We start from the raw sequence: 21,146 nt of genomic DNA on the forward strand, positions 1-21,146 counted from the left end.
AGGTCGCTACCACCTTTTATTGCTATCAATAAAAAGTGCCATGAAAACAGAAGAAGTCTAGGAGTAAGCAGTGTGTGCTTGTCTATCCATTTCAAAAGCAGCAGTATACTTCAGGGAACATACACTACTTTTCTGTGTATTAGACTACATTTTTTTCTTTTAAAAGTAGGTTAAAAATTTGGGCTCCTCTTATACATGGATAGTGCACAGGGGGGACGTTGAAGCACAGGTCAGGTTGGTGAGCGATATTTGGTAATCGCCCCTAAAAAGAGCTCAACAACTCTGGGCAATCATCCCCCTTTTCTTAATTTGGAGTCCCCCAAAATAGGGGGCGTGTTAAACACGGAAAAATACGGTAAGTAGTCATCACTGTAAAGCCCTTGAAACAGATACGTCTCTAACATTAATGGGAAGGAGTTAGGACCTGACCGATCTTTCCCAGGACAGGAGTTCTACAATTCTGGTGCTACCACCAAGAAGTCTCTGCCCCTTGTGCCCGCCTGTCAAAGCTCCAGAGGTGGTGGGACATAGAAAAGAGCCTCTGAAGCCAATTGACAGACTTGGGGGGCAGGCTGAAAAAGGAGCTGGCTGTTTTTGAAAGCACCCAATGCTTCGCCACAAGGAATCCGGTCACAATCTGCAACAAATCCTCCTGCAGTGCCCCCAACCTCCTCCAAGACACCAACACACCTCCCCATTGTCCTTGTCAATGCTGTGCGACTCGTCTAGGATGCGGTCAACCTCCACGTAGTCTGGATTGAAGGGCTCCTCGTCCTACGGAGACAAAACACAGGAGATGTGGGCAAGACCTGGCTGTGCACTCCATAGAAGGAATCTGGGAGCTGGGCTTGCTGAGGACCTCAGCTTTCTTTCCTCTTGAAAAAGCTTCTAGTCCCTTAGGTACCTCGTGAAAGAAGTGCCTCATCTGGGCCATTTTGGTCTTAAAGCGCTTGAGCTTCTGGTGGATCCGCTTGTCTTTCTCCAGCTGAGCGATGGTGGCCCATTCGCAGTGCAAGTAGGAGCTTGGAGAAGACGCAGAGGCAGGATGTGGTTTGGAGTAGGAAGCAAGGGAGAAAGAGAACAATAATACATTGAAAATCTCTAGGATGACCATAAAAAGGGGTACCTAACAGGAAGGGGAAATACTCCCTGTGCGGCATGCGCAATCTATCAATTCATAAGCAGGTGGGATGGCCATCTGCCATGGAGGCTTTAGTTGAGATTTCTGCATTGCAGGGGACTGAACTAGATAACTCTTGGGGTCCCCTTCCAACTCTACAGTTTGATGGTTCTATGGAAGCCCCAAAGCCCACCTCAGGTTCCCTCTGGAAAGAAGTGCTTGGATTTTATAACCAGCCAGGGGTAAGCCACCACTCTTCACTCTAACACACCCCTAGTTATATATGCCTGTGTACAAATTTGTCAGTGGCAGCTGAACTGTCTGTTTTCATCCCGTCCCCAGCTGCCTACCTTACTTACAAGAGGGTGGCATTGGCAACAGCCAATTTCTCCTTAATCTCAGTGTTGCCTCTTTAGAACTGAGCAGACGTCCGCCAGCCATTTGCTCTGGCTCCTCCGAGTGTTGTCCTCCCTGCCTCTCCCCCTACTAGTGGTACCTTGGTTCTTGAACAGCTTAGTTGTTGAACAAATCAGCTCCTGAATGCCGCAAACCCGGAAGTGTTCTGGTTTGTGAATGTTTTTCGGAAGCCAAACGCCCAACATGGCTTCCGCTTGAGTGCAGAAAGCTCCTGCAGGCAATTGGAAGCTGCGCCTTGGTTTTCAAATGGTTTCGGGAGTCAAACCAACTCCCAGAATTGATTAAGTTCGAGAACCAAGGCAACTGTAGTTCCAGTGGGCATCATCCTATACAACAGGCATCGCCTTTATCCTCGCAATCCCAGTGGGAGGGAAGTTGGGCTGAGAGATTGTGATTGGCCCAAGGTCACACAGAACGGGGATTTTCTCCCAGGTACTAGGGCATCACTCTAGCTGCTACAGCACTGGCCTCACAAGAAGCCACGTCCTACTCACTAGTTCTTGTATTTCACGAAGAATTCTTCCGCTTCTGTAAACTGTCCGGTGGGAAGCTGTAAATGGGAGAGGGCAGAAAGTGAAACCAGAGAGCCAAAGAAAAGGAAACAGGGATGTAATAGTTGTGGCAGAGTTGGATTTAGGTTTGATGAGGCCCTAAAATGCTGAAGGTAATGGGGCCCCTTATATGTCTAGCTAGGGACGCGGGTGGCGCTGTGGGTAAAAGCCTCAGCGCCTAGGGCTTGCTGATGAGAAGGTCGGCGGTTCGAATCCCCGCAGCGGGGTGCGCTCCCATCGCTCGGTCCCAGCGCCTGCCAACCTAGCAGTTCGAAAGCACCTCCGGGTGCAAGTAGATAAATAGGGACCGCTTACCAGCGGGAAGGTAAACACCGTTTCCGTGTGCTGCGCTGGCTCGCCAGATGCGGCTTTGTCACGCTGGCCACGTGACCCGGAAGTGTCTCCGGACAGCGCTGGCCCCCGGCCTCTTAAGTGAGATGGGCGCACAACCCTAGAGTCTGTCAAGACTGGCCCATAGGGCAGGAGTACCTTTACCTTTATATGTCTAGCTGTCCTTTGTCAACAACAAATTGCCACTGTTTTTTTGTGTTGAATCTATGCTATATGGTAAGTTATGGACCTAATACAAGCTTCCTCAACTTCGGCCCTCCAGATGTTTTTGGCCTGCAACTCCCATGATCCCCAGCTAGCAGGACCAGTGGTCAGGGATGATGGGAATTGTGGTGTCAAAACATATGGAGGGCCGAGGTTGAGGAAGCCTGACCTAATAGATATCTAAAGCCCTTTGCACATGTTGCCATGCAACCAATCCATGCAGAATGTAGGCATCCTATATATAGAAATGAGCAAACCAGTGATATTTTGGGGAGCAGGCTAGCAGGCGGGGCCCATTACTTACCTCACAGGAGCCTACACAACACAAAACACTGTTGCTGTATTAGGTTTTATTTATTTGGTTTTTATCTTATATTTTGGAAATGTACATCCAGTTTTTCCCCCTTAATTTTTTCTGGGGGGCCCCAAGAGAACAGCGCCCTATGCTATAGCTTGTTTAGCTTATAAATAAATCCGGCACTGGTTTTGTGGAGGGTGGAAGGAAGGAAATGCACACGGCACAGACGTGATGCACAAAATGTTGCCTCTGATGCGTCTGGGCTCACATACAAATATATACATACAAAATTATCCCTCTCCTTCAAGCTTTGTCACCTGATTTTCATAGAGTGCTCTTCCCCCACCCCAATACTGTTCTTTCGCTTTACCACTCAAAGTGGTTCTACTATAAGCCAAGGATGAGGAACCTCCAACCCAGAGGCTTAATTTGGCCCATGAGGCCATTTTCTCTTGCCTGGCCTACACCTGAGCCATGGGTCATGAGGCGCGGGGCAGGTAAGGTTGTATCCACAAAGGAATGACCAGGAGCCTCATAACTGCACTTTCGATTGCTTTACAGAACGTGAGCCCTGCATTCAGCACAACTGATCCCTGCAGAAAGCAGGGCTTGTGGTCAGCTAAGGGTGAGCCCTGCTTTCGACAGGAGTCTTTGCTTTGATTTCAAGCCGCAGCTGCAAAGGAAGCGTTACGAGTGCCCTTTGCGTGTATTCCCAGATTGTCTGCTGAAGTATGAACTACTTGATGCCAAGCTCCAGGGAGGCCTGGATTTGCTTCTCTACCACTGCTATAAGGTAAAGGTAAAGGGACCCCTGACCATTAGGTCCAGTCATGACAGACTCTGGGATTGCGGTGCTCATCTCGCTTTATTGGCTGAGGGAGCCAGCGTTTGCCCGCAGACAGCTTCCGGGTCATGTGGCCAGCATGACTAAACCACTTCTGGTGAACCAGAGCAGCGCACGGAAACACCCTTTACCTTCCTGCCGGAGCAGTACCTATTTATCTACTTGCACTTCATGCTTTCGAACTGCTAGGTTGGCAGGAGCAGGGACCGAGCAACGGGATCTTACCCCGTCGCGAGGATTCGAACCGCCGACCTTCTGATCGGCAAGTCCTAGGCTCTGTGGTTTAACCCACAGTGCCACCCGTGTCTCTGCTATCAACAGTGTTTATATAAAGTGGTATTTATAGCACCACTGCTAAAAACAGATAAAAAAGCACTGGGGTACGCAATGGAGTTAACTACGCAGCTAGTCTTCAAGGGGCAACGCCAAGTCTGTTTTGAAACAATGCTGCCAAAAGGCGGCACTATTGCCTTAGCGAGCTGTGGTGTTGTGGAAGCTGGAAGAACAAGCCTCTATAGGGGAATAATAATTATAATAATGGGTAGGAGCTAGCATGCTGCAGGAAGCTCATCTCTTCTGTAGCAGATAAAATGTTCTCACCTCCTTCTTCACTACCCGCATGGATAGAACTTTGTCCACTATAGCAGCGTCTTCCTCACTGGGGTTTTCCTTTGGAACAGAAAGGATAGAGAGAGGCAATTAAATAAGGAAGAGAAAGGCAGCCTTGATGGGCTATCTGACTCTGCATCCTATTTCCAGTAGCGGTTAACCAGAAACCTCTGGGGAGCCTGCCAAGTAGGAACAACCCTCCATCATTGATTTGCCCCCTTGGCACCTGATAAGATGCACACTGCCTCTGTACATGGAGGCTCTACTTAAGAAGCGCAGCTAATCGTCACTGATAGGGCTCCACTACACGAACCGGTATATCAGCTTATTCCACAGCAAGGATGGGGAAGCCCAACTAAGCCACTCTGAAAAGAAGCTGGTCTGGGAAGGAGAGGACCAGACAAGAGGCCTCACCACAAAAAACTGCATGGAAGGCAGCGTCTCCCCCTCGGGAATTGGCTCCGGAGCAGGTGGTTCGGGGGCTGGCGGCTGCTCGGCCTTGACGGGCCCCGTCACATCCAGCTCCTCGTCGTCCTCGTCATCCGTGATCTTGATGTCCAGGTCCTCGGTGTATTTCTTCCGCTTCACCTGACGGTTCGAGCGCCGCTTCTGCAGGGAAATAAACGCCTTGGTACTCAAACAACTTGGATCCCAAACACTGCAAACTTGGAAGTTTTTTGGAAGTCAAACATGCTCCGTTTTGAGTGTTAAGCTTCTGATTTGAGTGCCACACTTCCATTTTGAGTGTTACGCTGAGGTCTGTCTGGTTTTGTTATTTATTTCATGGTTTTGTTTTTGCGGCTCTTTTTTGTTTTGTTTTTGTGACTGTATGGAACCTAGTTCAGCTACAGATTGATTCTGTGACTGCAGTACATTGATTATTGCTTTCATTTTATGGATCAATGGTCTCGTTAGATAGTAAAATTCATGCGAAATTGCTGTTTTAGGGGTTGCTTTTAAAAGTCTGAAATGGATTAATCGAAGTAATTTTGCATTACTTTCTATGGGAAAGTGCGCTTTGGTTTTGGAACGGATTTCCGAAACTGATTAAGTTTGAGAACCAAGGTACCCCTGTATGGAGGATGGAGCTCTGTGGATGACCTTGTTTGTGAGAGCTGAAGACAAAACAATCCCCGCTTTCACAACACAAAAGATTCCAGAGCTGAGAAAACGCAGCTGGGGTTAAGACAAACATTCACTTTGTGATAACTATTTTTTACTGAAACTTGGGAAGAACGCTACAAATTTATTTTATTGATATTTCTCATGAAATGTATACACTGGTTGATTGTTAAAAACAAAACCCTCAAGGTGGTTTACAAATATGAAAAAACAAAAACATTCTCAATAAGATAAATTAAAAACACTATGTTTTAAACTTTCGAAGTTAAAATAATAGAATTTAAACAGATTAAAAAAAATCACACCAGCTTTCTACATTTAAAAACAAACCTTAATTTTCTGTGTAATACATATAGGCGAGGTCTGGGTTGAGCGTTTGAACTTATTTGGAGCCAAAAACATGGAATGATAAAGAAACAACTATGCAAACCCTTTTAAATGCTGCAAGTACGGTATAATCCAGGGGTAACCAACATGGTGGCCTCCAACTCCCATGAGCCTCAGCTAGCATAATCAATAGTCTGGGGTGATGGGAGCTGAAGTCCCCAACATCTGAAGAGCACCACATGGGCTACCATTGGTCTAGGCCTTCTCACAACTCAACCCAAGAAGCATGGGGGATCCAGAAGTCAAGCCAGGAAGACTTGACCTTTGCAATAACTTTGCAAACAATTAATGCCAGCCTCCTGTGCAGGGGTGCTGGAAAGATTACGGAGCGTGATGGGAATGTTGAGTAACTCGGGATGCTAATCCTCAATAAAACCAGAGCTGTTCCTCATGCACACCAATACATCACTTCCTCAGACATGGTCTCACCTGAACGCTGCTCTCCTCCTCCTCGCGGGGGGACTGTGCCGGCATGACCTCAGCGTCCGAGTTGTCCGAGGAAGCGTTCCGTTTCCGCTTCTTCCCTACGACTGGCGTGATGGTGCTGCGAAGAAGGAGAGAGAATGAATGAGAAACGGGCTCGCCTCCTCTCGAGAGAAAGGGAGGCGGGACGGAGGACCCTGCCCCATCGCCTTTCTCACCTGGGCTTCCCTCTTCCTTTGCTCTTCCCCGATCCCCCCTGGCCCCTGCCCTTGCGCGGCCGCTCTTCCTTGGGGACGCGGTCGCCTCCGCCTTTCCGGCGGCGCTTGCGCTCTCCCGTCTCCTCGGGGCGCACGCTGGGAAGCTCGTCCTCGTTCAGGACGCGGGGGATGTTCTGCTCGCCCCGGGCCCGAGCCCGGGCGATGGCCTCCGCCACAATCCGGTTGGCCTTCTCCTGCTTCTTCTGGTGCTCCAGCTTGCGGGATTCGTCCGAGCTGCTCCGCGCCGTCCCGCTGGAGGAGGGGAGGGCGGCCACCTCGCTACTGCTCAGCACCTTCACAACGGAGAGCCCAGAGGAGCTGCCTTGCGATGAGCTGGCCTGCGGGCGGGGTGGGGAAGTGTGACAAAAACAGGTGTGCGTTACATCCAGGCAACAGCATCCTGGTCCAGACAGAAGGCCAGGCAAAAGCGGCACTAACAAAGGACCAGCATATCCTACAGTAAGGATGGGGAACCTGCAAGCTTCCAGATACAGTGGTACCCCGCAAGACGAATGCCTCGGAAGACGAAAAACCGCTAGACGAAAGGGTTTTTCGTTTTCTGAGGTGCTTCGCAAGACGGATTTTTCTAAGGGCTTGCTTCTCTAGACGAAACAGCCCTGCCTCTCCTGTCATGGCGACGGTCGCACGCTCGCTTCCCCGCTCCTCCAGCTCCCTCCCACCTTCCTGCTGACGGCTCCTCCAGCTCCCTCCCACCTTCCAGCCGACCTTCCGACCGCCTCGCGCCGCTGCCCACTGCCCTCGCGCGCTCCCCTCAGGAGCCGTTGCCGCCAGCAGCCAGCGTTGCAGCCAGAGTCGCGCTCCTGAGCCCCGCCGTCCTCCAGCAGCCGCGTCGCGCGGTGTCCACAAAGTGCGGGTGAGTCCAAGGACCGGCTGCGGCAGCTGCCCTGCTTCTCCCCACCCCTCCCCGCCGTGGTGCTTCGCAAGGCAAAAAAACTCGCTCTACGAAAAAACTCACGGAACGAATTAATTTCGTCTTGCGAGGCACCACTGTATTCAATAATGCCTTTGGCCCTGTAACACTGGAGGAGCATCTCCCATCATTCAGCCCTGACACTGAGGTCCAGCTCCGAGGGCCTTCTGGTGGTTCCCTCATTGCAAGAAGTGAAGTTAAAGGGAACCAGGCAGAGGGCCTTCTCGGTAGTGGCACCCGCCCTCCTGTCAGATGTCAAAGATGTAAATCATTACAGTGGTACCTCGGTTTAAGAACAGTCCTGTTTAAAAATGATTCGGTTTACGAACTCCGCAAAACTGAAGTAGTGTCCCGGTTTGCGAAGTTCACCTTGGTCTAAGAACGGAACGCGGGTGGCGCTGTGGGTAAAACCTCAGCGCCTAGGACTTGCCGATCGCATGGTCGGCGGTTCGAATCCCCGCGGCGAGATGAGCTCCCGTCGTTCGGTCCCAGCTCCTGCCCACCTAGCAGTTCGAAAGCACCCTTAAGTGCAAGTAGATAAATAGGTATCCCTTTCTAGCAGGAAGGTAAACGCCGTTTCCGTGTGCTGCGCTGGTGCAGGCTCGCTAGAGCAGCTTCGTCACGCTGGCCATGTGACTCGGAAGTGTCCTCAGACAGCGCTGGCCCCTGGCCTCTTAAGCAAGATGGGCGCGCCACCCCAGAGTCGGACACGACATGCCCATACGGGCAGGGGTACCTTTACCTTTTAAGAACGGAACCCAAACAGTGGAAGGGCATCGGCAGCAGGAGGCCTCATTAGGGAAAGCGTGCCTCAGTTTAAGAATGATTTTGGTTTAAGAATGGACTTCCAGAACAGATTAAGTTTGTAAACTGAGCTGCCACTGTATACAATACAACCTTTCGTAGACACCTGAAGGCAGCCCTGTCTCAGGAAACGTTTAAAGTCAGATGCTCTGCTGTGTTTTTGTATATTCTGTTGGAAGCTGCCCAGAGTGGCTGGAGCAACCCATGTCAGGTGGGTGGAGTAGAAAAATTAATAACTATCAGTTACTACTACATGTCCCATCATCCCTCAGCAATTCCTTTGCTGACTGGGACTGATGGGAGTTGAAGTCTAAAAACATCTGGAGTTCCTTAGGTTTTCCACCCATTAGTAGCTAAGTGGATTTCGGCAGCATACGGAAAACAGGATTCAATACGACATTAACAGATTGGAGAAATGGGCCCAAGCTAACAAAATGAATTTCAACAGGGACAAATGTAAGGTTCCACACTTAGGCATGAATAACCAGATGTGCAAATATAGGATGGAGGACACCTGGCTTGCCAGTAGTACAGGTGAAAAGGATCTAGGGGTCGTAATAGACCACAAGCTTAACAGGAGTCAACAGGGTGATGCAGCAGCAAAAAAAGCTAATGCTATTCTAGGTGGCATCAAAGGAAGTCATAGTGCTGCTTTAGACTGCATTGGTCAGACCAAAACTGGAATATCGTGTCTCCATATCCCCCACAGCAGAGCTCAAGGTAGCTTAACAAAAAACATTCTTTAAAAAAAATACAGCACAATAAAAAAAGTTGAGAGTAAAGGTAGCCAACGAAAATTTCATTAAGACACACTCCAGCACTTTAAAAATTATTAATTTAAAAACTGAACACACTTATGCCCCAAAGGTTTTTGGAGGCAAATAGCAGGCTTGGTGTGTACCAGTTTTCTAAAAATTTTTTTAAAGAAAACCTAGGTGGTTTTATTTTTTTTTTATGTCAGGGGTAAACGCTACCTACAATCACCTTCCCTTATCTTCCTGCTTCGGTTGTTTCCATGATTTATCACTCATGATCTCCGTGCTACAGCAACTACAATCTGGCAGGCAGGGAATCCCATTTCCACACAAACCAAGTCCATGTTCAGTTCCGCATCACGTATGAATTGCAAAACTGCAACAGCGTTTCCCCCGCAATTTTGTCGCTGCCTGCAGTTTATTCTGGTTTTGCTGTTCACCAGAATGCAGTGGCCCCTCACTCAGTTAGTGGCATCCGTCTGTCTCTGGGGACAATGAAGGGGTACAGCCTTTGGCGGTGAGGTCAAACTGTTAGGTTTCAGTGCCTGCTGTGGCTGTCAAGACCAATGCAAGAGAGACATGCTTTGTTGCAGCCAGGGCAGAAGAAAGGCCTAGCCGCGACAAATAATGTCTCATTCAGTTAACGCTCTGGATTTGGAGATCTCTGCAAACATTGTCCACACATTTCCAAAACTATCATGAGAGCTAGAAAATTGCCTCTTCCTTTTTTTTCCAAGCTAAGGCAGAGATTCCCAGGGAGTTGGATTGTGGCTCTGCTAACATGACCAGAGCTCCACACCCCAGCACTCCCAAGGGAATTGAGGCCCCTGCACCCCCCATCATGATTTTCACTAGGCGCTCTATAGCTGTCGTATACCAAGACACCCCCAAAGCAGACTGAGCGTGGCAGAAGCGCTGCCCTTACCTGCGGCTGCAACACGACTTTGAGGGGAACTGTCACTCTCTGCCCCGAACCGCTCACCACCTGGGCTTGCTGTACGGAGGACACACCCAACGTCCCTTGCTGGCCGGAGGAGGTGGGTGGGGGCTGCTGCAGAAGCTGGATCTTCTGGGTCCCAGGCTGGCCGCCAAGTTGCTGCTGTCCGGGCTGCTGAACTTGGAGCTGGATGGTGACCACCTTGGCTGGCTGCCCTGGCGCGCCCTTGGCCTGGCTCAGGGCCGCCAACTGGTTGCCCTGGAGCACAATCTTGCCCGGCAGGCTGCCCAGAACCACGTGGCGCTGCCCTGGGGCGCCTCCACCCGCCGGGGGCTGCTGGAGGACCAAGGTGATGCGTTTTGACTCTCCCTGTAGGGAAGAAAGGGGGATCCAAGAGCCATAAAAAAAATCTCAGCACCTAATACATTAAGAAGCTGCCACTCCCATTAAGGAAGGTTACTCCGATATACAGTGGTGCCCCGCAAGACGAATGCCTTGCAAGACGGAAAACCCGCTAGACGAAAGGGTTTTCCGTTTTTCAATGCGCTTCGCAGGACGAATTTCTCTATGGGCTTGCTTCGCAAGACGAAAATGTCTTGCGATTCCTGGGGGTTTTTTTTCGCTCCCCACCCCCTTTTTCTAAGGCACTAAGCTGCTAATAGCCTTTTAGCAGCTAATCCGCTAATGCCTTAAGCCTTTAATAGCCGCTAAACCGCTAATAGCGCTAATCCGCTAATAGGGTTGCTTCGCAAGACGAAAAAACCGCTAGACGAAGAGACTCACGGAACGGATTCTTTTCGTCTTGCGAGGCACCACTGTACCATTACAGTGGCGAGATTCTTATATACACGAAAACGGAAAGAATCAGCCCTACCCACTAGATGGACCAACTGTTCGATTCTCAGTATAAGGCAGATTCCTATGTTCCCCACACCTGGCCTAGAGGCTCTTGAATTTCTAGTGACCCCCTGGCCTGAGAGCCAGTGATCCAGAATAAGGATATAAAGGAGCTGCCTTGTATTGTTCCATCATTGGAAAATATTGTGCGATGCTGTTTAAACAGCTCCTCTCTCAGGGGAACCTCTCTCAAGGGTAGCAGTTCCCTCTGTTGTTGGACTACAATTCCCATCATCCGTGAACACTGGTCCCGCTAGCTAGGGATGATGGGAGTTGTAGTCCAACAACAGCTGGAGGCCAGAATTTGAGAAACACCGGGTTAAGATGAGAGGTGGGAACTGACCCAAGGTCACCCAGGGGGCTTTGTGGCCGAGTAGGGACTCAAACCCTGGTCTCCCAGGTCCAAGTCTAACCGCGCCATGCTGCCTGGATCAGTATCCCACCCAAGCCGGCCGCCCCAACACACCCAATCGCTTTCTGCTTGCTCACCTGTGCTGGAGTCGAGGTCAGAGTGACGGCAGGCTTGAGGGGCGTGGCTCCAGTGCTGCCCCCCGGCTGGCTCTTGATGGGCTGGAGCACCAGCTGCTTGACGGGCCGGCCAGGCTGCACCAGGCGGTGGAGTGTGGCTGGGGCCCCCGCTCCAGGGGACACTTTGGTGGCCAGCACCGCGTTGCCCGAGACGATGGAGACCCCCGGCCGCAGCGGGGTGCCTGTCAGCACCTTGGCGAAGGTCACTTTGCCCCCGTTGGCGGCCCCGATGGGCTGGGCTTGGATCTGGGCCACGTGGGCCCCTGTCACCGAGCTGCCTGCCGGCGCCTTCAAGATGACAATCTTTGGGGCGGCAGGTGGGGCCGCTGTGACAGTGGCGCCTTGCTGCCCTCCGGCAGATGAAGACGGCACTGCAACTGTCGTGGTGGTGGCAGAGGAGACGCCCATGAAGGGGTTGCCCTGGCTGAGGACTTCCTGGTCCTGGGGGGCCTGCAGGAGCCCCGGCTGATCCTGCTGCGGCAGTTCAGGCACAGCCTCGGGCTGCGCGTCCGAGAGGGGCAGGGCCTGCGGCTGGGGAGGTTCAGGCTGTGTAGGGGCGGGCTGTTCTTTGGCGCCCCCTGCCAGGGAGTCCAAGGCACCGCCTGGCAGCCCCAGGGCCTCCTCAATGGGGTCTGGGGCCCCCTGGCTGAAGCTCTCATCCGTCAATGAGTCCAGGCCGAAGAGGTTGGGGTCATCGAAGAGGTCCATTATGGGGTCAGCCATGGCAGAAGAGAGAGGTTCGGCTGCTGGCTGAGGGAGGGGGCTGTCCGGAGGGGCCCCTCCCCAACTGCAGCGGTCCAAGGGTCACAATCAGGTGGGGTTGAGCCTCATGAAGCAAGAAGAAGGCGGTCTAGAGCTGGCTGGAAAGGAGGAAAGGGTAGGGCTTTAAGTAAGAAGCAACACAGCAGATTTCAATATCCTAGAATGCCCAAAGGCCACTAACAAAATACAGCTTTTTACACCTGTTCCAGTCCCAGAACCTCTCTGCTTTGTTCTCTCTCCCCCCCCGCCACACACAAATTAAACACACAACAGCTCTATAAGATTACATTTCAGTAGCACCCATCAGTAGAAGCACACACCTCTCTGTGCCCCCCAATCGCTCTTCCTATCTCCTCTTCCAAGTTCGAAAATTCATAGGAACTGGAAGTATCTGGTTAATTCATTTAGAAAGGAGCAAAAAACCAGGAAAATCCAACTCTTAAAACCACCAGGCATGCATAGAGAGGAGATAAGCCAAGCGTTTGCATGGGCCACGTCTGTGCTTTGCCCTCCTTAGGAATATCCTGTGCAACAAACAATGACCTTCTAGAATCCCAGGGCTCAAATGCTCAATGGTATGGCCCCCTGCTTTACATGCAGAAGGTCCCATGTTCAACTTCTGCTATCTCCCAGTAGGAAGGCCCCTGTTTGAAGCCCCAGAAAGCCAGTGCCAGTCCGTGGTCACAATATTGGGCTAGAAGTGGGAACAGAAGAGCCTGTTGGGTCAGCCCAACAGCCCGTCTAGCCCAGCAGCCTGTTCTCACAGTGACCAAGCAGATACGCCAATGGGAAGCCTGCAAGCAGGACCTGAGTTCAAGAACACAACATCACTCTCCCCTTCTGGGCTTTCCAGCAACTGGTCTTCAGAACATTGCTGCCTCTAACAAGGGAGGCAGAATATAGCTAGCAGTTGGCATAAGGTAGCTTCCGATATTCCCATTTACTTGGAACTACTTTTTAATAAGATATGCAGAAGATTTAAGGAACACACGAGAATGGCCGTTTCCAATTCAAATAACAGACCCCCAAAAGGCGGCTACAGACTTTCAATCATCTGATGCACAACTCAATGGCTTCTCCTGTCTATCAACAGGCACCATCTTCAAGGCATTCCATTACCACCCACTCATTTTTGCTAGAGCATATCTGGGCTCTTCATCTGGTAAAGATTGAGGCATCAAGCGGCAGCATTGGGAGCACGTGTAAATGAGCCAACAGCTCCAATTAAGCATATTGGCTCCAATGCTAGTCCTACTGAAGTTAATAGATATGACCAACTTAAATTCATTCATTTCATTGGGTCTCCTCTGAGTTGGACTTAGTTGGGAGACAAGCCTGAACATTTAAAATGGTGGAGAACCTGCATAAGGATCTAAGCCGGGGTCCCCAAGCTAAGGGGACTCATTTATCCGGCCTCCGGCAACCCCCGCCGCCCGTTCTTACCGGCGCTGCGCGGCTGCCCACTTCCGGGTCGGAGGAGCACTGGAAATAGCTTGTGCGCATGCGCAAGCGTTATTTCCGGTGCACATCCGGGTGGGAGGAGGCCCGTGCACATGAGCACAAGCTATTTCTGGTGCTCCTCCGACCCGGAAGTGCACCGGAAATAGCGTGCGCACATGCGTATGGGCACACACTCCACAGCCCTCCATGAGATCTGCGCTAGAGACACTGGCCTGATGTGCAGTTAAGTTTGCTGACCCCTGATCTAAGCCATAGACAAAGGACCTGCGGCCCCCCAGGCGTTGCTGAACAGCCATCAGTCCCAGCCAACATGGTCAACGGTGAGGAGCAATGGGAGCTGCATCTACAGGACCACAGGTTTCCCAGCACTGATCTAACTAGAGAAACCAACAACCCATTGCTGAAAACAGTGCAGGAAATTCTTCAGAAAGAAGAGTACCATAGGAAGTGCTTACACAAAAAGGACTCAAGAGCTTTGGTCCATCGGGCCCACTTCTGGCAGTGACTCCCTAGGGCAGGGTTGCGGATCCTGCGGCCCACCAGACAATGCTGAGCTATAACTCCTTGGACACTGGTCAATAGAAGTTGGGAGTCCCAAGAACATCTGGAGGACCACAGGCTCCCCATCCCTGGTTTAGCCCACAGAAGTAGCAGCTGAGTCCATATCATTAGTCTGGAGATACCAAATTGACCCATGGATCTTCTGCATTCAAATGATGTGCTCCACCATAGAGCTACGACCTCCAGTTTCCTAGAGTAGATGGGGGGGGGTCAGTTACTCAGTTTATGCAGCGGCTTCTCATTTGGGATCACCGAACCCAGAAAGGCTTGGAAATCTACAGCAAGTGTCGTCATTTAGCAGTCACCTGAAGGCTTTCAGGGCTACACGTCAACACGATGCCCTCCAAACAGAGCCATGTTCACCCTGCCTAATTTGCACTGAGAATATGCGACACACGATTTTTCAAAAATAATAATGTATCACCCAACACAGAACAGAAATAAAGAATTCGTTTCAAGCATCCAAGCGCAAAGAAGGGCAGAGAAGAGTTTTGGAATAATGTCTTCCAGGATAGAAAGCGCTGCCTAGAGTGCCCTTAGGGGAAAAGGTGTAGCTCATTGGTGCAGCAGGTCCAATCTGCAGCCTCTTTGAAACATTGCAGAGCTGCCAGTCAGTGGAAATAGTGCTGAGCTACAGGAACCAATTTTTTTACTCAATATAAAGCAATTTCCTATTGTTGTTGTTATTATATCAAATAATTAAATAATTTTCTCAGCTGTCCTTGTCCTTTGGAAAAACCAAAGCATACCCTTCTGTAAGTGTTCTCCCAGAATAACAAAGTGAAGCATGGAAAAATTGCTAGCAGGTCTAGGAACCAAAGGTCTCCCAGTCTCCCAACAGTCCATTATATCTTTTCGTATGCAGAGAATTCTTTTACAAGGGAAGGCATTGAAAAAATGCAAGCCCTGCCCCCGCCCATGTGCCCTCTCTGCCACATCCATCTGCAAAATTAGCACTGCTACAGGTGCCACTCTTCTGCAGTTGTAAGAAATTGATCTTTTTGTGGGGCAGCACCTGAACTTTGGAACTCCCCACCTGTGGACATCAGGCAAGATACCTTTGGTGAACTCTTTTTGGCACCCGCTGAAAAACATTTTCATTTATGCAAACCTATCCGGATGTGTGAATGTCAATGGGTTCTGATCTTTTTCTAGTTTACTGACAATGTTAATTGGTTTTAAACTTTCAGTGGTGGTTTTAATATTTCTTGCAAAAAGCTCCAAAATGGCCAAAGGCCTGGAAACGATGCCTTATGAGGAACGGCTAAGGGAGCTGGGCATGTTTAGCCTGGAGAAGAGGAGGTTAAGGGGTGATATGATAGCCGTGTTCAAATATATAAAAGGATGTCACATAGAGGAGGGAGAAAGGTTGTTTTCTGCTGCTCCAGAGAAGCGGACACGGAGCAATGGATCCAAACTACAAGAAAGAAGATTCCACCTAAACATTAGGAAGAACTTCCTGACAGTAAGAGCTGTTCGACAGTGGAATTTGCTGCCAAGGAGTGTGGTGGAGTCTCCTTCTTTGGAGGTCTTTAAGCAGAGGCTTGACAACCATATGTCAGGAGTGCTCTGATGGTGTTTCCTGCTTGGCAGGGGGTTGGACTCGATGGCACTTGTGGTCTCTTCCAACTCTATGATTCTATGAAAGGTTTTACTGCAATCAAGTGGTATATAAATGTTGTTAAATAAATGTACAGTGGTACCTCTTGTTGCGAACGCCTCTGGTTGCGCACGCTCCAGGTTGTGAGGTCCGCCAGCCTGGAAGTTGCTGATCCTGGTTGTGAACTTTGACCCAGGATGCAAATGGAAATTACATGCCAGAAGCGCAAGCGCGCAGCGGGACACACCATTAGCAAAAGCACGCCTCATGTTATGAGCAATTTCCGGTTATAAATGGACCTCCAGACCAGATTCCATTCATAACCAGAGGTACCACTATATGTTCTAAAGTGCAAAGCCCAGCAATTCCCCCACCCCCAAAACCATGCTTATGTTATTTCTGACATATGAATGGGTCCTAGGAGAAAAGATTGTGTGAGGAAGGGCAATTAACAGGTTCTTCTCTTAAAATCATTATTAATAGTTAGCAACAATGCACTCTCTACCCCGAACAGTTAGTGGAGGAGAAATTTGCCTCTCCAGGGATGTCTATACCTCTTGCCAAAGTAACCACACCCCCTCCAGGGAAACGAGAACAGGACTTTGAGTCAGCTTTGCACCATCCTCCTTATGGAGAGAATGTGTTCCTGTTCTTAGAACAAGTGTGGATGAGCCTGACGACAGTTGCAGAAACATAACTACTTCCAGGGAAATATTATCTACAGATTTTCCCTTACAAGGATTGCCAAAAAGCACCATCTATTCAAAAAAATCCCTAAGCCAGATGCAAAAAAATGCAACATTAAGGTATATTCCAAACTGTCCTGTGATACTTGGATGAAGGGCAGTATAGAAATTAAATAAACAAACACAATAAAACTTTTTTTTTTAAAAGCCCAAATAAGAGTTTCATTAAAACAGGATTATAGAAATAAAAATTTAGCAACAACAGGGCCCCATCTTGTGGGCCTGGCAAAATGAGATGCCTCTTTAAAAATTGCATCTGAAGCAACTGGTGGATGATGGTCCGCTAGTGGCACAATTTCTGGTGAGGAGGAAGAGGATGCAAAAATAAAGCAAAGAAGTTGTGGTTGCTTCTGTGCATAGCAGGCTGTTCCAGGGTTAAACTCAAAGCCAAAATGTGTTTCTGCATATCCGATCTTTAACCAGTAGGGTTGGGTTTTGTTTTATTTTTAAGTAGCCAGAATGCATTGGACAGGTGCTTGTTAGATTCTCTGCAATTTTGGAATCTTTTCACCTTACTCCTTAATTCCAAGGACACAAGAGTTGCTTGTCCTGGAAAATCCAGACAGAGACCACATCACCTGTGGGTGCCCTTCAACACAGGTGGGTGCCATAGTGCCCTCCAGAGGTGGGAAAACCTCCATGAACCCTGAGAATCAGCCATGCCTGCTGAGGCTGATGGGAGCCTGGAGACTGAGCACCTTTGGAGAGACACGGTTTGAGATCCTGCTCTAAAAGATAGGAATGTCAATTGACCAGTCGGCTAAGGTGTATCTTCTGCCTTTCAACCGACCAATGAGCTGATTTAATTTAATTTGCATATTATCAAAAAACCAAAGAAGAGGTCTTGTAAGGGGGTGGGGAGAAAGGCAAGGAGGAAATCTGAAGATGCACAACACCTAAAAGTTAGCAAGTCATTGTCAGGAGGAAGTACTCTTTTCTGTGTTCCCTTGTTCATGCCCTAGGTCAGGTGTAGCTAAACTCTGGCCCTCTAGATGCTGACAGACTCCAACTCCCATCAGAGTCAGGGTGAAGGGAGTTCTAGTCCAGCAGCAACAACCTCTGACCCTTCCAGTCAAGACACCCGGACCAAAAACAGCCTCAAGAGAAAAAACAAAATAGAACAAGTGGGCCTTTTAACTTGAAACGATGAATTTCCACTCCCCCTGCTTCCCTTGGCTGTTTTACTGATTTAAACAGCCCCCGCTAAAACAACATCCATCCCCTTTTCCCCCTGCACACCCTTTTTCTTGGGGGGAGCATCCCTGTACCCCACTTCCTATCCTCCTCACACCCCTCTAGTTATTTCAAGGGCTTTCTCCCATCACTTTGCAACTGCCAGCAAACCCAATTTTGAACCCCTGTACACCTCGAACTGAATCCCCTGGTCTCCCAACACTTCCTTCTTCTCCCCCCCCCCCAGCCTCACACCAGGGCCCCTTCTTCTCCTTCCAGCCCACCTGGCGGTTGTTTCTCCTCCATCCATTTGCACCCACCTGCCCCAACATCCTCCCCTCCACCCAGCCTGGGCTAATCCTTCCTCCCCCAAAGCCTTGCCCTCCGCCTGTCTGCACACCTCTGCCTTCCCAGCCCCCTAATGCACCCCATTCTCTGCACGCTGCAACCCGGCATGCCTCCCCCCCCAACCTCTTCCATCCCCACGGAACTCCCTACATAGCCTCCCTGCCTAAACCCAAACCCACCCCCAGCCGTGAACCTCGGCACCTCTTGAACCCACCATTTTTCTGCAGCCCCGGCGTTCCTTCCGCCCGGCAGCCAAGCCACCCCTCCCCTTACAAGCTCCACATCGTGCCCCCCCCTTACCTCCTCATCCGAGTGCCAGTTCCCTCCTTCCTTCGCCTCCTTCCACCTTAACCCCCAAACCTGCAAGCCCCAGTCCTCCCCAACCCCCCACCCCACCTCCCTGCTGTCTCCAGTTTCGTCGCCGTCCCCAAGCCACCCCACCCCGCTTACCTCCTGCTACCCACAAACCGCCTCCCCTCCCCCCTCCTCGCTGGAAGCTGCCTTTCCACTCCCCCCCAAGGTCTCCCCATCCGATCCCCAGATCCTACCCAGCCCCAGAGCAGCGGCAACAGCTCCTCCTCCAAACCTCCAGCATCTCCTTCCTTCCGTGTGCAGGGAGGGAGGGGGAGCCAGGCCCAGCCGCTCTCTCTTCCCACTCCCCCCTTCAGCTCCCCCCCCCCTTTCAGCTAGCCAGACACAGAGTGCCAGCCAGCCTCTTTCCTCTGCTTCACTGCAGAGAGAAAGAGGGGCTGCCCCCCTCCCCTGTCACTGCTCATTTGCATCCCTGCATCTCATGTGTGTCTGTGGAGGGGCAGAAATACATCCCATCGGCTCAGCGGAGCATTTTGATATAATGCACAAACGAATGGCATGAAAAAAAGACACCTCGCCCCCCCCCCCAATTTCTATGTGCATGCATATACACTCAAACACCTATCATAGGCCTGTGCATACATACATAGGTGCATTTATCCTGGCTGCTTCCTCTCCCACCCCAAACCGCTGGAGTATCCATTTTCGAAGGTGGGGAGCCCCACCACACCAGTACTTACGTCCACTGTGATTATTCAGTGGCACACTTTAAAATAATAATAATAATAATAATAATAATAATAATTCTCCATCCACTTGGGTGCATTGCATGCATTATGTGTACTGTTTCAAGGGCTCGAAAAGTAATTAAAATAATTTTAACCGGTCACTTGTATGAGCGGCTGATTGATCTCTCAAATTTTGCTTATCAGTAAAGGCAACCATTCTGAAGCAAGAAACTTACTTTAAAAAAAAACAAGTCTACAACCAAAAGTCTACAACCGATGATGCATACAAGCCAAAGACATCACCTAAGAAGAATCCTTCCTCCCTCCCTGTCGGAAAAGAGACAATAACTCTATCCGCAGTTTCATTAAGCGTTTTTATTAAAAACACTCCCCTCCGTAACTTTTCTCCATTTAATTGGGGACTCTCTTGGCCAATTCAACTGAAAGATGAAAAACTACCACCCGTATCAGTCGTACGAATTAAAAACTACTCCTTCAACACTCCCAAAAAACAGTGTTCATACACATGTATGGATGCCAAACACTTTGCTCCACAACAGAGGGGGAAGGGTAGGATCCTACTGGGGCATTTGCCACAAGAGGAGCCCTCCCCTTCCTGTTTCACCTTTGGATATATTGTTTGTTCAAGTACATGCATTTTCCCCCTCCTAAATATATTGTAACATTAACACCAGCATTAAAAAAAAAATCATATATTTTGTAGGCGGCTTGGATTTGGCTCACAAGAGGGAGATGTGATGATATAGGGCTGGGGAGATGAGGACATTTATTGCTCCCCCACTACATAAATTCACATGACTTGCTCAATTCAGATCACCCTCCTTGCCAAAGAAACACACACAATGCAAACATCTGGATGCCTCAAAACACTGACCGGGTCCAGAATCTATGTCACAGAGTTCTGCAAGTCAATCCCCTCCCCTAGATAGATATAAAAAAACTCGGTCCCAAATAGGTAGTCTCCCTTATATCTACAGTTCACATGAACGAGCAAGTTCTGTTCACAGATAAAGTTAACCAAACAGCACATCTCCAGCAAGCAAGGAAGCTTCCTGCACAATGGGAGCTTTGCAACGCACACCACGCAAAGCCTTTCCAAACCATGAGGATATATCCTATCTGCAAACACCCACCAAGCAGTCCCTCTTCAGAGAGAGAGAGAACCTTCAAACTAGGTTCTCAATGCACTGAAGCGACAATATAGGCATCCCAAATGCCGTGGCAGCTTGGAACGATTTCTGATCACTCCGCCCCAAATTTAGTTTCACGTCCCCTGGTTTCCAAGCACAGTTCAATCGCCAAAGCCCTAAAACAGGAAAGGGGGAACCTGTGGCCCTGCGGATGTTGCTAGACTACAACTCCCATCATCCTTGAGCGCTGGCGATGCTGACTTGGGCTAATAGGAATTAAAGAGTCTAGACGTTAAAGCAATCTCATACCACTTCAACAGTCAGGGCTTCTTCCCAAAGAAACCTGGGAACTGCAGTTAGTTAAGGGTGCTGGGAATTGTAGCTCAGTGTACGGCAAAACTACAGTTTTTTTTCTTTTGAGGTGTTTCAAGTGTTTTCCCAGCCCCAATCAGCACACTCAATGGTCAGGGATGAGACTAAACGAAGGACTACATCTCTGAATGTCACATGCTGGCATCACAAGCAGGTCTTCAGCCTGATCCAGCACACCTCGCCTTCTTATGTTCTTATGGTTTTTATTACTGGGTGGTTCTTAGCTGCTCTAAGGAGAACATTTTTTAATGGTGAAAAGCAGCATGTAAACAGCGAGCGACACACACAAGTTTTAGTTACGCCTTAACAACCTGGAAACATCCCGGGTAACTCAAGGTTGAATTTGGCAGTTACGAGACAGCTGGAAGTAACCTTCAAGCTTTGCTTTAACCACCCTGTGGTCGATACCATGAGGCTTACGACCCAGGAAAATGCCGGATTTCTATTGCAAGTTCAGAGCAGCAATAATGAGAAGTCAGGGAGTCCCATGATTCAAG

The 21,146-nt window shown here is 49.7% G+C and overlaps 1 protein-coding gene across 4 annotated transcripts in view; it reads right to left on the bottom strand.

Moving 5' to 3' along the window:
• CHD8 (chromodomain helicase DNA binding protein 8) overlaps positions 1-21,146 on the bottom strand; it is a 70,537-nt gene that overhangs the window by 40,275 nt on the left and 9,116 nt on the right. For all 4 annotated transcript variants that reach the window (XM_083410000.1, XM_083409997.1, XM_083409998.1 and 1 more), the window contains 9 exons: positions 11,397-12,295; positions 9,999-10,379; positions 6,545-6,921; positions 6,333-6,447; positions 4,809-5,003; positions 4,386-4,454; positions 2,032-2,087; positions 905-1,022; positions 691-774 (listed from right to left, as the gene is read on the bottom strand). In XM_083410000.1, coding sequence (XP_083266126.1) covers positions 691-774; positions 905-1,022; positions 2,032-2,087; positions 4,386-4,454; positions 4,809-5,003; positions 6,333-6,447; positions 6,545-6,921; positions 9,999-10,379; positions 11,397-12,158 — 2,157 coding nt within the window. In that variant the 5' untranslated portion in view covers positions 12,159-12,295. The remainder of the gene's footprint in view (positions 1-690; positions 775-904; positions 1,023-2,031; positions 2,088-4,385; positions 4,455-4,808; positions 5,004-6,332; positions 6,448-6,544; positions 6,922-9,998; positions 10,380-11,396; positions 12,296-21,146) is intronic.

This window comes from Podarcis tiliguerta, assembly GCF_965153285.1.
Source record: "Podarcis tiliguerta genome assembly, chromosome: 13".
NCBI classification, from domain to species: Eukaryota; Metazoa; Chordata; class Lepidosauria; order Squamata; family Lacertidae; genus Podarcis; species Podarcis tiliguerta.